The sequence below is a fragment of the Lepidochelys kempii genome, chromosome 3 (assembly GCF_965140265.1).
Source record: "Lepidochelys kempii isolate rLepKem1 chromosome 3, rLepKem1.hap2, whole genome shotgun sequence".
NCBI lineage: Eukaryota > Metazoa > Chordata > Testudines > Cheloniidae > Lepidochelys > Lepidochelys kempii.
Genome location: NC_133258.1, coordinates 58260886 through 58279089, shown reverse-complemented (window position 1 = coordinate 58279089; position 18204 = coordinate 58260886). Strand labels below are relative to the sequence as shown.

The 18204-nt window shown below is 39.6% G+C and overlaps 1 protein-coding gene across 2 annotated transcripts in view; it reads right to left on the bottom strand.

Annotated features, from left to right (window-relative positions):
* The window catches only part of CD109 (CD109 molecule), a 132956-nt gene that overhangs the window by 61348 nt on the left and 53404 nt on the right, over nucleotides 1-18204 (bottom strand). For both annotated transcript variants that reach the window (XM_073336464.1, XM_073336465.1), the window contains exons 6-10: nucleotides 8997-9036; nucleotides 7858-7942; nucleotides 3709-3805; nucleotides 2102-2240; nucleotides 1589-1698 (exon numbers count right to left, since the gene is read on the bottom strand). In XM_073336464.1, the coding sequence (XP_073192565.1) occupies nucleotides 1589-1698; nucleotides 2102-2240; nucleotides 3709-3805; nucleotides 7858-7942; nucleotides 8997-9036 (471 nt within the window). The remainder of the gene's footprint in view (nucleotides 1-1588; nucleotides 1699-2101; nucleotides 2241-3708; nucleotides 3806-7857; nucleotides 7943-8996; nucleotides 9037-18204) is intronic.

The window sequence follows — 18204 nt, the reverse complement described above, 5'->3', positions numbered from 1 at the left end:
ATTCTACAATACTGACTCTGACTGGTAAATGGAATGGGAAGCAAGACAAAACAGGCACGATGGGAAACCTTCCCCTTTCCAACTGTGAAGATTACTAGTGTTCTTGTGAAACCACCACAGCATCCCACAGCTAAGTATGCACATTGAGCCCCAGTAGCAACAAGCATTAGTCCAATGTCTAAGTCACATGTAGGAGGAACAGAACTGATTCAGACATGGGCTCATCAAAAAGCCAGAGGAAAAGAAACTGCACAAAATTTGCATCAAGTACCAAAATGAGCACCTCCCAGTACACAACTTCTCCATTTCAAATCCCTCAGTTACCTTCACATATTATATCAGTTCTCACATTCCATCAATCCCTTCACCCATAGCATATCCAGGCTTCTCTCCACCCCACACTCCATAAATTCATCCCCCACACACATACAATTCATCTCTCCCCCTCCCTCCCTAATCTAAAAGCCTATCCCTCCCACTAGACTGTTAATTTTCCCTCACCCCTCAGTCCATTAATTTGCCTTCCTCTGTGTGTATCTCATATTCAGAGCTCCACTTATCAGTAGCTGCTCCTTTTGTGTGGATAGCTGACAATCCCTCTCTTCGCTTGTCAGCTGCTCAGCCCTGGTACCAGCTTCATCCAATACCTCCCTCTGTGTCTTGCTTTGGAGGATAAAGTGTGTGAGGGCTGGGAGCAAGCTGAGAGGATGGCAAGGGAAGGGAGAAGAACCAAAAGCCAAAGACGCCTGTTGTGAGGCCATAATCTTCAGCTAAATGGTGAGGTTAGGCTGGTCTGCTGTGAATGCTCATATTAAGCACTTGCCATTTATCTATCTGGATCCAAGTTTTACACAGCTTCAGCAAAAAAAAAATTCACTTGGCTCATTTCAACAAGCTTTAAAGTATTTCCCTTTCATATGGTGCAATTGTGGTTGCCTGTTAAATGCTGACATTGTCATAGAGTAGAAACCCTTTTATCTGTCTAGAATTGGGAACATGAGATTTAGTTAGATGACAGGGCCTTAGATAAAAAGAAAAACACAAAGGACATAGCCCAATTTCAGAAACCAGGAGGTTTTTACATAAGGAGGTGTTTGGATAAATAAGTTTTATAAGATTCTATAAAACAGCTAAGTAATAAGCGTATGTTAGTAAAAACACGAGATTCATTAGCTAACAGAGTTATTTAAAAAATCCAGACTAGCTACAGAATGTTCTGACTGAACAAAAATAGGTATCAAAATGGAAAATAATCAGCCCTAATGCAAATCCTAAAGACTCTGTGAAAAATTTCTTTTCCTCAAGAGCCCTCACCAACCATCTCCAAATATATTCCACGTACCTGAGGCAATGTCCATTCTACAACATTTCCTATTATTTTATAATTTTCTAGTGCAAATGACACTCATGCTAAAATTGCTGGCATGAATACAATGAAATAAGAGGTGTCCTTAGAATAAATTTGTAAATTCCCCCTAACACTCAGCAGACATTTTTAGCTAAGCAGAACCATAAAAGGAACACTGATTATTTTTCTTACACAAGAACTATCTTGATGAACAAACCATAATTAAATAGAAGAACTTACAGTAGCTGTGAAGTTCAGAGAAGGCTTTAGAGCTCCAGCATAGTCAGAAAAGTCAATGATGTAGTCATTCTGCTTTGGAAATACAGTGGTGCTTGCATTCTGCGTGATTCCTGTTGGAGTAATCATGAGTGTTCAAAAGACATGATTTCATGAATAATCCTTCTGAAAGTCTTCTCCCAGCTCTTCACGATACTGAGAAAACTCTCTTTATTTAAAATATTAATTCCAATCACCTCCATTTCTACTGTTGTCACTATCCTTCCCACTGGGGACTCCAGTGCTCTGACAATCCAGGCATACGCACTGGTACCCTTTCCCTCAGCACCAGATCCCTGAGGCTGCACAGTACTTCCATGAGTTACACTGCTCCATTCCACACATTTGCCATCCTCCCTACTCTCTCCCATGATTTGAAAAGTACAGCTTTTCGAGCCCTTCTGCATATAAACAAACTGTTAGGATATGGTTCGATCATTTGTTTTCTATAGCAACATCACATAGTAAGTAACATACCTGTAAGTGATTCTGTAACTACAGCTATAATTTCTGTTGGCCCTCTGTAAACTATATCATGCTGATACCGTGCATGTTGGACAGTAGATAAGTTTTCAAACTCTAAGTAATTAAAAGTGAAGTTCACAGATCCATTTATCTATAACAAGAAAACAAAGATCTTAATTTGTTTGACTGGATTTTTTCCAATGGAGTCATCAAAACTCAAAGCACTTAAAATCAGAACAATTTTTTTTATCTATTATTTCTAGTTAAATTGGATAGTACCCTCAATAAAAAACTACAATTACAGTTCATGAATTAAGATATTAACACTTTGTTTTGGTAATCATCATTCTTGTTTCAACAATAAAAGCCTTTTAACTGTAAGAGACAGTAGGGTCTGATCCTGGCAAATTTTGATGTTTTATTATGAATATTCATTATCAATAATATTCAATATTCATTATTCAATATTCATGAATATTCACTGCCAGATTATTAGTGCAATGTGTTCTATAGTGAAATACAAATGACAAGTCCCTGCCCAAGAAGCTTAGAACTGGAGAATATGATCCTGTAAAAGGATGTGGTTAATTCTCCATCACTTGAAGTCTTTAAATCAAGATTGGATGTCTTTCTAAAATATATGACCAGCTCAGCCACAAGATATGGGCCTGATGCAAGAATTACTAGGTCAAATACTTGGCCCATGTTATACAAGAGGTCAGGCTAGATTATCATAATGGTCCCTTCTTGCCTTAAAATCTATGAATAAAGTGCTGAGCACCTACTGAGACATAGCATAGTGAGAGATTATAGTAAACAAAAAGTGAGGGGGGAGGGATAGCTCAGTGGTTTGAGCATTGGCCTGTTAAACCCAGGGTTGTGAGTTCAATCCTTGAGGGGGCCATTTGGGATCTGGGGCAAAAATTGGGGATTGGTCCTGCTTTGAGCAGGGGGTTGGACTAGATGACCTCCTGAGGTCCCTTCCAACCCTGATATTCTATGATTCTATGAGCAGAGATTAACAGAATGACAAAGGTTACAATGGTGAAAGACTGTGGGATATGCTTATTAGTTATTAATATCTGTATGATGGTAGTACCCAGTTGTACGATTATGACTGTGGTCCCAATGTGCTGGCTGCTGCACATAACATAATTGAGACAAGATACATACATCTTGTTAGTCCCATATAAGGGTGAGGGAGTTTCTGTTGGCTTTTTCTTTTCAATTTATTGAATGCATTAAAATGTTGGGAGAAAAACAGGCAGGTATGGGGACCAGCAATGGAAGAGTAACAGGAAGAAATGACTTTAGATGAAAGGTGTGAAGGAGAATGTGGATGATTGGCTCAGGGTCAGGAAAGATGCTTCAAGTACAGAGGGCGATATAAAAAAAGGCCTGGAGTGGTTTATGAGAAAAGAACAGGAGAATCAACAAAGAGCAGTGTGTGAGCAACACAATAGGAGGCAACAGGAGAAAGGATTCCCAGTGGGGACAGAATGTGTGTTGATAATTGCTGATGAGGGTTTATTCCAATAGTTCATCTTGGCAGTGAAGTGGATGCAGAAGCAAAGTTCTTACGTTCATAAGGACTCTACAAATTGTCAACAAAGACTCACCTCCAATGTTTTAGTAACATTTTTCTTGCTCCCCCAATAGGACACAGGAATGCAAGTGACTGTTACACTTCCTCTCACTGGCTTTCCATAAGTATACCTGAAACATGACAAGAGAGATCATATGAACCATTATCACATGGCTTTGGATTTCTGAAGAATGTACAAGACCGAAGAATAAAGAAAAAAATGTACCTGAGGACATTAAATAAAACTACAGCACATTTGTACTTTGAAATGATTAGAAGTTTTTAAAGCTGGCATCAGTTGAAATTCATCAAGGGCATGAGCCCCCAGATTGTGAGTGGGGGATGTGCACAGAAGTGGAAAGTACTGCCCTTTTCCCCCACAGCCACTTGGAAGTCCATTATTATTATAAAACACTATTCATACATAGCAAGGTGCTGGACAATCTGAGATCAATCAACATCAAAATAACTACAGAAAAACAATAACTGGTCAGACTTTTTACATTTTATCATTTCATAATAATTATGACATTAACCCACAAGAAATATGAAAATGTCAAACTTTTAAAATTCTATTTAACAAAATGTGAATGTTGCACAATTTTAGTGCAGTAGAGTTTAAAGGCTGTGAGGGAGGATCTTGTGTGCCCTTTGAGGATTGCACTAATCTTACTAGATGGAGCTAATACAGATGGAGACCCCAATTTATAAAATATGCCTGGAAAAGTAACCATAAAGTAATAAATTGATCTAGCATTCTTCCAAAAAAGTCCCCAGGCAAACATAATTAAAAACAGTAAACAAGTCTTTTCAATTTTAATCTGAAAGCTAGAACAAATTCAGGTTTTTGAATGTCATTGGGAAGCTTAGCTCAATTATCGTGAAGCACAGATACTAAACTGCTTTTCCACAAATGCTTCCAGATTATGTTTAAGAAAAAACAATAGCTCATCAGACTCAGACCTCAAACAACAGCAAGGGAAATTAAAAAGAGCAAATCAAAGAGTGACTCTGGGCCAAGATTGTTAGTAAGCCTGCAAGTAAGCACTTTTAGTATTGTACAATCAATAAGGAATTACACTGGCAACTGTTACAGAGATTTTAAAACAGAGACGCTGGGAAAATATCATCAAATATCCTAATTCCAGGAAAAACTTTCACAACAGTCTGCAGCAACTGCAGTCTTTTTAGAGGACAGGCTGGAAGACCTAAAAATACAAGTTACATTAATCAGCTATTATTAAGGCTAAGATTTTGTCATGATTATTTTTAGTTAAAGTCACAGACAGGTCACAAGAAATAAACAAAAATTCACGGAAGCCATGACCTCTCTGTGACTTCTACTGCTGAGGCTCCCTGGTTTCCCCCACCACTGTGGAAACTGGAAGCTGTTGGGGGGTGGGAGGAGGGCCTCCGCCTACAGCAGCTGGGAACTGCAGGGTGACCATATTTCCCAAAGAGAAAACGGGACACCCCCAGCTGCTTGTCCAAAGCATCCCCCTCGCAAGACTGTCACTCGTGGCTGAAACCCTGAGGAGGGCCCCCTCAGGAGTCTGTTCCTGTCACTGGAACATTGCAGGGGGCCCCCTGTTGCTGCTGTCGCCTGCCGTTGGAGCCCTGTCAGAACTGGCTGCCAGCTCCACAGCCCTGCACAGATTCCGTGACTTCCAAAGAGACCTCCATAACATAAATGTACCCTTCGCTATAATCAAGCCTAGAAATGACAAAGTCATTGGGCAACACCATGCCTAACTAATCTAATTGCCCTCTATGATGAGATAACTGGCTCTGTGGATGAGGGGAAAGCAGTGGATGTGTTGTTTCTTGACTTTAGCAAAGCTTTTGACATGGTCTCCCACAGTATTCTTGCCAGCAAGTTAAAGTAGTATGGATTGGATGAATGGACTATAAGGTGGATAGAAAGTTGACTAGATTGTCAGGCTCAAAGGGGAATGATCAATGGCTCCACGTCTAGTTGGCAGCCGGTATCAAGTGGAGTGCCCCAAGTGTCGGTCCTCAGGCCAGTTTTGTTCAATATCTTTATAAATGATCTGGAGGATGGTGTGGACTGCACCCTCAGCAAGTTTGCAGATGACACTAAACTGGGAGGAGAGGTAGATACGCTGGAGGGTAGGGATAGGATACAGAGGGACCTAGACAAATTAGAGGACTGGGCCAAAAGTAATCTGATGAGGTTCAACAAGGACAAGTGCAGAGTCCTGCACTTAGGACGGAAGAATCCAATGCACCGCTACAGACTAGGGACCGAATGGCTCGGCAGCAGTTCTGCAGAAAAGGACCTAGGGGTTACAGTGGAGAAGAAGCTGGATATGAGTCAACAGTGTGCCCTTGTTTCCAAGAAGGCCAATGACATTTTGGGATGTGTACGTAGGGGCATTGCCAGCAGATCGAGGGATGTGATTGTTCCCCTCTATTCGACCTTGGTGAGGCCTCATCTGGAGTACTGTGTCCAGTTTTGGGCCCCACACTACAAGAAGGATGTGGAAAAATTGGAAAACATCCAGCGGAGGGCAACAAAAATGATTAAGGGGCTGAAGCACATGACTTATGAGGAGAGGCTGAGGGAACTGGGATTGTTTAGTCTGCAGAAGAGAAGAATGAGGGGGGAGTTGATAGCTGCTTTCAACTACCTGAAAGGGGGTTCCAAAGAGGATGGATCTAGACTGTTCTCAGTGGTAGCTGATGACAGAACAAGGAGTAATGGTCTCAAGTTGCAGTGGGAGAGGTAGATTGGATATTAGGAAAAACTTTTTCACTAAGAGGGTGGTGAAACACTGGAATGCGTTACCTAGGGAGGTGGTGGAATCTCCTTCCTTAGATATTTTTAAGGTCAGGCTTGACAAAGCCCTGGCTGGGATGATTTAGTTGGGGTTTGGTCCTGCTTTGAGTAGCGGGGTTGGACTAGATGACCTCCTGAGGTCCCTTCCAACCCTGATATTCTATGATTCTATCCCTGTGTCTTTCATATCTCAATCTGGTAATATTACAAAGATGATAAAAAGAAACTGACAAATCTGAAGACAGTGTAAATCTCAATGCTTTTTTATCCAGACAGTATACTTGAATTATCATAAAAATATCACTGGGGGAAAGCCATGCCCAGTATACAGCTAGGACCAATAAAACTTCAGAATTGCAAGGGATTCAAATTCACAGAATCCTCTGACATCCAAAACTGACTGCCTTGCAACCATCAGTCACAACTGTAACTATTCTATCACGGTTAAATGGAAGAGTTAAGTAAACCTATATACATAACACTGAACCCCAACTCACACTGGCAAATTCTAGACATCAAAGTATCTTAGCCATCTATCTTATGGGTTTCTAAGTCCACTCATCTCCATAGTATGTGAGTGTCTTCCATGTAACATAGATTGGCAACAGAAAAGTCCCTTGTAAACTTCATGGACTCTCTAGTTCATCTGCCTTTGGGAATTACAGAAAACTCTATTTGGGATGTTTTGGTATGAGGATTTTTGAGGGGGATGGGAGGACTAGATCTTATTTTCACTCCCAGCCCAGTGACACTATCACAGATCAGTGAAAGCGCCTGTCACAGTGCATAACTGTCCTGGGCTGTCGAACAGTGGACTGTAACAGATTTAAAATAATGAATAACAACAACAAACACTGCTAAATGCTCTAAAGCAAATGAAAGAGAATCAGCTGCAATTAACAAATATTTATAAACCTTTAATAGTGACAATACCTAGCACTACTGTAGCAACATGCATCTAAGAATTTCAAAATGCTTTACAAATGTTTATTACATTTCAGTTCCTCCCTGATCACTTGCAATTTCAGTTCTCTTGAAATCCAGACTGAACTGTTTCAAATAAAATGGAGCTATATGTGAATATTATTCCTCCTTTAATCTCCTTTTCCCACCACTTTAGGAGAAGTAATCTGCCATTTTTAAAAGTAGATTCTAAATTCTCTGGTCATACACCATGTCTGTGCCACACTAAGCACACTCTCATGTTCAATAAATAATAATATCTAAATTAGAAATGGGATGAAACACTCATTTGTCACCTTTTAAAATCCATATTATGATTGATTTATAACTTTATAACTACTTTATAACATAAAGTAACACGAATATATATGAATTATATTAATCCAGTGAGAGAGTTGTGTAAATTTATGATTTACTTACTTTGCAGTGACAATACCAGTAAAGTCCTTGTCTTTCAAAGGATAATATAATGATGTTGTAAGAGTAACTTCAAATTTTGGTAACACTACAAAAAAATCAAAAGCTAACATTAAAACATATCAGAAGTATTAAATTCATACTCAGGAGAGCAAGTATCAATTTTTTAAGTAATAGGGGTATTTCAGTGTAATGATGATGGAATCTCCCATCAGTCTGATGGATGAGTGATTTCACTGTAATACAGATTGCATTACTACAGCTTCCTAAAGGACATCAGGTAGGACACGTATATTGAACCAAAACTGGTATGCATCTAAGGCTGATCCTGCACTGAGAACCACACAGAGACTGCTGCACCCATACAGAGCCAAACTGACTTTGATAAGTCTCCAAGCAGACATGGAGGTCCATTTGTGCAGAGACACTTTTAGGACTGAGAACTAAGGTATCATTCCTTTCTCTCTCAGGTCAGACCTGAAAAAAAAAACTACTCATCAATTCAGTCTTTACAGTACTATCAGTGAACTTAAAAGACTACACAGATGATAGGGTTTCATTTGCTCTAGTTCAGTTCACACTGATCATCATTTCAAAGTTAAGAATGCCTCCTCGTGGCATATTAGCAGTGACTTCAGCTGGAGTTATTGCCTTTGTTCACAGCACAGAGCAGGAATCATGCATTCAGATAAGCAGGGAACATCCCGCACAATCGATATCCTCTAATTGCTGTTGGTGAGATACTGGCAAACTGAAGTCCTCACTATTTTTTCTACCACTTTTCCAATTTTTATCCAAAATATCACTGATTAAACTACTAAATGACATCCTGATCCTGCAAATTGTGGGTCAGTTTCAGAGAGGTAGGAGATGCAAGTGGGGTTTCATGTTCGTATGTCACCAAGTAATTGTTTATCTCCAAGTGTTTAATGCCAGATATTGATACCTGAAGAATAGAATGACACTCTTCCACAGGAATCAATTTGAAGTATGGGAATTATTGTGATGTGCACTTAAAAAAAGACACCCATCAATGTAGTATTTGAGCACCGTTGTCATCTTGACACAATACAATACTTTCCCATTCCCAGAAAAGAAGGATTACAATTTTCTGTCTCTGAGTGCACATGGACCACACTTACCATATTCCATCACAGTAAATCTTTGATAATGAGTTTGATCCTATAGAAAAACAAAACAAAGTATATAAAATTGTGCTTAGATTATTTGGTTCATTATATCTACTCTAGCCCAGTCCCACACTCATTCAAGTCAAAAAAAGCAAGATTTTAGCCTACAAGTTAAGTTATAGTCATTGAAATTGTGTCATTTTAAATAATGACATAACATAGAACCAGATATTGATTTATGTCAGTGAAGATAAGTATTATTTATTTATTTACCATAGAGAGACCACCAGTCAAGGATCACAAGCTCCATTATGCTAGACGTTGTAAATACACACAATGAAAAGATGATCCCTGCCCCAAAGAGTTTATAATCTAAATCTAAGACAAGAGAGCAGAGGTATTCAAGTAATCTTAAAGTTCTTCATTAACTCAGTAAATCTGCAAGATTCTATTAGCCCTGTGTGTCCTGAACTGCTTAGTTTCCTTAATAAATAATAATACTTAGCTCTTATATAGCACTGTTCATATTTTAGATCGCAAAGCACTTTACTAAATAGACCAGTATCATTTTACATCTCCACTGGCTTCAACGGAGATATATCAGGGCTGAACTTAGCTCAGTTACTTTTGTTTATTGGATTAAAACAAATGAATGGAAGAACTAAGTTTTCTGTACAATATATAAAACTGCTCAAGGCCTCTCCTTTCTATTTTCCGTCTTTCTAATTCCTTCTGTTGCTTCCTGATTTTCTCCAGGATCACAGTTTAAAAAAGTAACCCTTATGTGGCACATTTAGCTATGTGACTGTAATGTTTCGGTTTTCTGTGCACTGCACTTTTAAACTTCTATTCTGGTATTTAGAAATCAAAAGCCATTTTTGTTCTCAGAGACTAGGGCAGACTGTCCAAAGAGACACACAATCTGTGCTCTCCCTCTGAGACTTTACTTTTTATTTCATTTATTCTATTGTTCTCTTAATCTAAAATGAAAGTAATTGCAGCTGATAGTACAATGTCCGTTGCCTCTTTGCGCACATAACCCTTGATGGAACTTTTAACTTGTGCATTGTTACGCTAAAAGACACTGCCAACATTGCAATGGTCTGACTGCTGATTTACTGACGGTGACTTACAGTCTATAAAGTTCAGGATGACCTGCAAACAAACACGTGGAATAACATGATTAAACTTTCTTTCAAGACAGATGCATTAATCACTCATATTTCTGTTTGCTCCTTTCTAAACCATATGGGATATATTAATAAGCATTCTCTGATGATAAACAACAGATCAGTTAAAGAAACATTAAGACAATTGCTAAGTTAATATGTCTTGTATCCTGGATCTCACTGATCATTCGGCTTTCCAGAGCCAATAAACAGATGCTATTGTGGAAAAGAGGCTTAAAACATGATGTGTGGAATGAAATATTCCTAATTTGTCTTATCTGAAGCAGAAGTATACCAACAAGCCATTGGTTAATATACACTTGTAATGCCAGAGATCATCTGAAAATGTAAAACAAATGTAGGTATTTGTTCTGTCCAACTAATTGTCCATGGCTTGGCTTTGATGGCTTTGAAGTAAGATTTCAAGAGAATGTTGTTGCCTTATATGAAATCTCAAGAGTCAGTCTCAAAGATTCTGAAGCTTAGTGGGAGTTGGAGCCTATCTGAATGGATTCCACAGCCCTTGTCATTTGGTGGAATCTAGAAGGGAAGGTCAGATCTGGACTGAATGGAGCTGTCGTCCCAACAACTATATGAGTTCCTGCATTCACCTAGAAGTAGTTCATTAAATCCTCACTGTCTGATAGAATATGGGCGAAGATATTGGGCCACAACGGAGTGGCCGCCCCTAAAAGTCTGAAATGCTAAGTAGGGCAGGGGAGGGGAGAATTAAAAGGCTCACCCCTAACAGTTTACAGGACTCCAGTAAAGTGGAGAGTCCAGTGGAAAGTCTGAGCTGGGCTGGGTGAAAGGGGCCTGATTTAAAGGTCTTACATCCCTACTGCTTAATAGATTCCAGGTGAAATTATGTTATCTTATTGTTAATTTCTTTGTTAATAAAGCCAAGCCCCAGAAGGAGCAAGCTTCTGATGTATCTTTATATATAAATACTTACTTTTCCTAGCGAGTTATCTCTAGCACAAAGTAAACTCAGATTGTCTGAATTCTGAGCAATCAATCTGAAAGCAATGACCAGTGGAATAGCTGCCTTATACCTTACTAAGGACTTGGCTACACTTGCAAGTTACAGCGCAATAAAGGAGCCCCGGGCGCACTAGCTCACTACCCGTCCACACTGGCAAGGGACGTAGATCGCTCTGACTCCGCGGCTACAGCGGTGCTGGTACTCCACCTCGGCGAGTGGAATAACGTTTGCTGCGCCCCCACTGGAGAGCCGTGGTGCCAGTATGAATGAGGTGCTGCATTACTGCGCTCTGATCAGCCTCCAGAAATGTCCCATAATCCCATTAAGTCCAAGTGGCCACTCTTGTCATTGTTTTTGAATCACTGCAGGAATGCAGATATGCCCTTTGAAAGCACCGTTTCTGACAGCCAGCTGCTTATTTGCTCAGAGACAAAGCAAGCCATTAGTGTGGAATGCTGTGTGTGAAAGAGAGAGGCGGGGGAGTGAGGGGGGTTTGCTGCTGTTTGAACTTACAAGACACCATGCTGACATGCTCTCAGCCCCCCAAAAAACCATTCTCTCTCCCCTCACATACACACAACACACTCTCTGTCACACTCCACCTCACCTCCCCCATTTGAAAAGCATGTTGCAGTCACTCGCATGCTGGGATAGCTGCCCACAATGCACCACTCCCAATGCCACTGCAAGTGCCGCAAATGTGGCTACGCCAGTGCACTTGAAGCTGTCAGTGTGGACAGACTGCAGTGCTTTCCCTACCATGCTCTCCGAAGGCTGGCTTACCTCAAAGCGCTCTACCTCTGCAAGTGTAGCCAGGCCCTAACACTCCATGTTTGTTTGAAAAGGAAGTGTAGCCATGCCCTAACACTCCATGTATGTATCACGGCCTGCAATTTCCACAGTATTAGGTATCTTAAAGAAATGACAGATACTGCATTTTACTGTATGCCCGATGCTTATTAAAGACGTAAACCTATTCTAGGAATTAAATTAAATTTTACCCATACACAGTCCATTTTGCTGAGCTAAGCATTAGCAGTTCACTGCTTTTAAAGCCAGGAAAGGGGAGGTATTTTCCTTCTTGAAATAAGTTTTCTGTGCACCCCAATGCACCAGTCTGGGATTGAAAGAGTTACTTGTCCCCGCTAGCAGCAGAAGACATAGATTAAAGTGAGTTTAGAGCCTTTGGCAGCAATTTCTTTAAGTTGACAACTTCCCTGGCAGCAATATCAAAAAGTCAAAGATTCATAGAATCATGGAATGAAAAAGACCCTACTAGGTCATCTAGTCCATCTGTCTGTCAAAGTGGATTGTTCCCTAGTGTGCATTTACTAGTGATTTGTCCAATCTAGTTTTAAATATGCCATGCAAAGGGACTTCCATCACTTTCCTTAGGAAACTATTTCGTAAACTAATAAATCTTACTGTCAGGAAATTTTCCTCATAATCACATCCATTTTCTCTGAATCTCACTACCATACTCCTAGCTAAAACGCCTTAAACTATGCTAAATAATTCCTATTCCTTTTTGATGTTTATGCCCTTTAAATATATATTACTTAGTAAATGCAAGTATAATCCTTCTTTCCAACTCCAAACCTACTGACTAAAGGATTCCATCCAGCCCACTAGGGATATTTTTAACTCTTCTTTGAATTCCTTCCCATTTAATTTGTTTCTAGTAATCAGATGTACAAAAATAAACACAATATTCCAGGTGTACTCTCAGCATGGCTACAGAGAGAAATTACTTCTTCCCTGACCCAAAACTGCTTGCTTTGTGCATGCAACCCAAAACTACATTGGCTTTTTTTTTCCTACCATACCATATTCCAGGCTCATATCTTGTAAATTGTTCATGGCAAGGACTGTCTCTTTTGACATATATTTATAGTGTGCCTTGAACAATGGGGCCCTCGATTCTAAGCTCTATTATAATATAAATAAATAACAAAACAATCATAGTAGTGATGCACTACCAACTGTCACCCCTACTTCTCTTTCAGCATTACAACTTTCCAGATTTTTCCTTCTTCATTGCATAGCTGTGTTTTGCTGGAAAACATGCAAGCTGAAACATGTGGAGAAATATAATTCAAAGTTGAATTCCATTTTGTTATTCTCTGCCTGCAATAGGCTGGCAGTGTTAGCAAGTAATGACCTGGCTAAAGAGAGATTAAATAAAGTAGAGCTGACTGCTGCAGCTGATGCTAGCCTACCTGATACAAGGGTATACCCCTCGGATAGAAGAAGCTAGGGATTAGAAGAGATCTGTTTACTGGTAAGGCATTCTCTGTGGAATCCTAAGGAAAAGATTCAGGCTGGAAGGGTTTCCTGTAATTACTGTGGGTTAAATCCTGGCTCCTCTGAAATCAATGGGAGTTTTGACACTGATTTCAATGGTGTCAGGATTTCACTCTGCATGTTGTGCACCAGAGTATAGTAGTGGTGACTTTACTTTGAGACTGTAGTAGCTGTGTTAAACCAGACTCAGGAGGGCTGAGATGTTTGGATTGGGGTAGGGAAATAGCACTTTACAGTTTACAATTTGTTTCTAAATATTAGTAGGTCCTTTTCTATTATCTGTAGTGTCTGCATCTCCTTTCAAGTCAGTAATAACTCCAAATGTCATTAACATTATGTCTGCTCACTCTTCTAGTTCATTCATATCTTATTTAATAGGACAGGACCTAACACAGAACTCTACAGTTCCCTGCTAATCACCTCCTTTCAATTCAGTATTTTGCTGTTTATCCTAATCCTTATTTTGTGGTCCCACAGCTCGTTTTCTATCTATTATAGAGTGCATATCTTATTTAGGTTGAAATAAGTGAGAACATGATTTCATAAGACAGTATTTCAAATGCTTTGCTGATATCAAATATTACATCTATGGCTTTCCACTAAATTTTTATTCTGTTCCCATAAAAATTTGGTTGTTTTTTTTAATTCATGCTTCTTACTACTGTTCATGTTTGTGTTCCATTGTTTTCCTTGAGATAGAAGTTAGAATTGTGGGGAAATAAATGCCAAACATTCTTCTTTTTTTTTAAATCAGTGTAACATTTGCCTTTCTCCAATCTTCTGGTGCTCTGGTCACCATTTAAAACTTAGCATTTACCAAAAGTAAAAACTGAATTACCACAGTTATAATCCTGCTCGGAGTAACAATTGTTGTATCTCAGAAACCATTATGTGATAACACTTAGTAAATGTCCTGAGAATTTATAATCTAATTTGAGATAAGATGTAAGGAGAGTGTGATAGTAAGAGGGAAGGAGGAAGAGAAGTCAAGTACATGTGAGCTTTGCTCTGTTAGCAATTCTCAAACTGTAGTATGTGTAGCACTAGGAATGTGCAGCCCACAATGCGATGGTACAAGTGTCAATTAAAAGTATAGTGTCAAAACACGAATCCATTAGAACTACATTGATTAAAATCATGAAGGTTGGGCACCGAGTAATTTTGACTCTTAGATACAGTAGGCTTGGTCTTGAAGTCTGAAAACCTCTATTCTAAGGGGTAATTTTTGTTAAGGGGAGGGGCAGCAGTGGTGGTAAACAACAACAATAATGCTGGCAGCTATAGCATGCAGATTCACCAGCCTGATCTGGACCTAGAGACTTTTGTTCTTCTGATTGTATGTTTGATGGCGCTGAGGTAAGGGCCTCATGAACTTCAATAAGATGCTCCTTCCCCAACCTGACACCTAAGAGAAAGGAAGAAAGCCTGCTTGCCTCCTAATGACAATAAGATCTAGGCTCTCTGCCAGGTGGAATCAGTTTGGAGGCCTTCTTAAATGGGACATGGATTATTATATTTTTTTAAATTTTGGTTTTGGCATTCCCCTTCCATATTCTTGTACAGATCCTTGACCCATACTACCTGAATGGGGCTGGGAAATAAAGATTAGTCTTTTCACACAAAGAGAAAAGGAGTACTTGTGGCACCTTAGAGACTAACCAATCTCTAAGGTGCCACAAGTACTCCTTTTCTTTTTGCGAATACAGACTAACACGGCTGTTACTCTGAAACCTATCTTTTCACACAGACCACTATCCACTAACTCAAGTAGCTATTGTGGCATCACACTCCCACCCCTCTTTCCTAAATCAAATGCAAATCAAACATTAACCAAAGATAATTAGAACAAAATAATAACGCTAATTAATAACATACACAGAAACATCTAGGATACCAGACATGGTAGAGGATCTGAACACCTATGAGAGAAGACAGGACTGCAGGACTAAAGTGAAATCTAAGTGATTAATTAATTTCTAGATAGATTTTGGCATGAAAAACTTGTAGGGAAATGTGAGTAATTTGACAGCAACGTAATATCTATCATGAAGGCTTCAGACTGTAGATACTGAAGCCAAATTAATGTAATTATACAAACTGTCAGGCATACAGGAGCCTACAACAAAACACAGCAGAATGCCTAGCTGTTCAAAAAGTTTTTTCAGTTGGAAAATGCCATTTCATAGCATTTGTGGCCAGAAGGGACCACCAGATTATCTAGTCTGCCCTCCTGTATATCAAGGTCACCAACACCACTCAGTACCAGCACACTAAACCCAGCAACCAAAATTAGACCAAAGTATTACAGCCCACAGGAAACCAGACTGTTATGTGCCACTGGCAAACAACAGAAGGGACTGAGGCCCCTACAATCACTGGGGAAAGATTAAGTGAGATATTCCCAGATAATCCTGACAAGTGACACATTCCCCTGACAATGCAGGGGAATGGGGGAAAAAAACAATGTTCCTTCCCAAGCCCACATACAGGGATTAGTTAGGGACCCTGAGCATGTGAGTAAGAACCATCCAGCCAAGCACCTAAGAGAATACTCAGAGACACCTCATAGCCCTGGCCTTATCCCTACCCAATGTCTTATCACCACCCCTGGCCATCCCTGATGCTTCAGAGGAAGGAGATAAAAAATAAACCCTCCCAGAATATACTGGGGGAGGGGGAGAAAGCCTTTTAAGACCCCTGCCAGTGGCCGACTGAAACCCTGAAGCATGAGGTTTAGGAACACAAAACATAATCCAGAAGTGAGCCCCAGGACTGCTAAGTTCTGTCCCTTACCATCACAAGCAACGTCATCATACAATTGCACTCATAAATCTGTCCAGCTCTCCCTTAAAACTAATTCAGTTGTTTGCCCCCACAACTCCTATTGGGAGGCTGTTGCAGAACCTCATCCCTCTCTCTGATGATTAGAAACCATCTTCTAATTTCCAGCCTGAATTTGTTCATGGCCAGTTTATATCCACTTATTCTTGTGCCAACATTGTCCTTTAGCCATATCCCCTCTCAGCCTTCTTTTTGCTTGACAAAACAAGCCAAGCTCTTCCAGTCTCCTCTCATAAGACAGGCCCTCCATTCCCCTGATCATCCTAGCTGCTCTTGTTCCAGTTTAAATTAATCTTTTTTGAACATGCATGCCCAGAATTGTACCTAGTACTCCAAACAAGGTCTACCAGTGCCTTGTACAATGGCATTAATGCTTCTCTATCTACCGGAAATGCCTCACCTGATACATCCTAGTATCACATTTGTCTTTTTCACAGCCACATCAGACTGGTGGCCTGTAGTCATCCTGTGATCAACCCACACACCCAGGTCTCTCTTCTCCACTGCCACCTGCAACTGATGAGCCCCCGGCTTGTGGCAGAAATTCTTATTATTAAACCCTAAGTGCATTACTTTGTACTTTTGTACTATTGAATTTCACCCCATTTCTGTGACTCCAGTCTTCAAGGTCATTCAGATCTTCCAGTATAATATTCTGATCCTCCTCTGTACTGATGATGCTTCCCAAATATGTATCATGAGCAAACTTCATTAGTACACTCCTACTTTTTGTGCGATGGTCTTTTAATAAAAATATTGACTTAGATTGGTCCCAAGATGGATCCTTGAGGAACTCCACTAGTAACCTTCCTCCAATGTGATAATTCACCTTTCAACACAACCCGTTGCCTTCTCCCCTTTAGCCAGTTCCTTATTCACCTTACAATGCTTGTACTGATCCCCATCTTCCCTAATTTAATTAATAATTTCCCATGTGGTATTGTGTCAAATGCTTTACTGAAGTCCAAGTATATTAAATCTACTGCATGCAGTCCCCTTATCTAAAAAAATCAGTTATTTTCTCAAAGAAGGAAATCAAGTTAACCTGACATGATTTACCTCTAGTAAATCCATGTTGCATACATCACCTTTACCATTTACCTCACTGAATTTAATTATTCATTCCTTCACAATTTATTCTAAAACCTTGCATACTGCTGAGGTCAGAATAATGGCTCTGTAATTGCCCAGGTCACTTTTCTTCTTTTTCTTAAATATAGGTACAATGTTAGTTATTCTCCAGTCATATGGTCCTACCCATGAATAGATAGATTTATTAAAAATCCTTGCTACCAGACTAGCAATCTTATGTACCAGTTCTTTCAGTATTCTGGGATAGAAATTACTCAACCCCGCAATTTGAGCGCATTGAACTGAAAGTTTTTCTTCCATCTTGAATGTGCTAATTTCCATTTCTAGACACCCATTCCACCAGCCGTACTGCCTTAATGCACATGTTCCATATTATCATCCTTACTGACTACCAAGGCAAAGTATTCATCTTGGTTTTGGGCCATACCTAGACTATCTTTAATCTCCTTCCCATCTACACTGCCCAATGGCCCATCCTCATCTTTCCATATTCTCTTTTTATTTACATAACTAAAAAAACTACTATTTATTTTAATTTCCTTGGCAAGAGTTAATTCAGCTTGACTTCTAGCCTTTTTCACTTTATTCCTACATTTTGTAACCTACACAATGTAGCTTTTTTGCGAATCAACCCCTTTTTCCATTCCTCATAGGCACTCTGCTTACTCCTGTTAAAAAATTTTTAGGTGATTATTCATCCAGCTGGGTATGGAGCTCTTCCCTGCAAATTTTTTCCTATTGCTGGGGGTGCAAATTTTCAGATAGTTTTTGTATAACTGATTTGAAGAAATTCCTAGCCTCCTCCACATTTAAGTCCTTGAACTCTTCA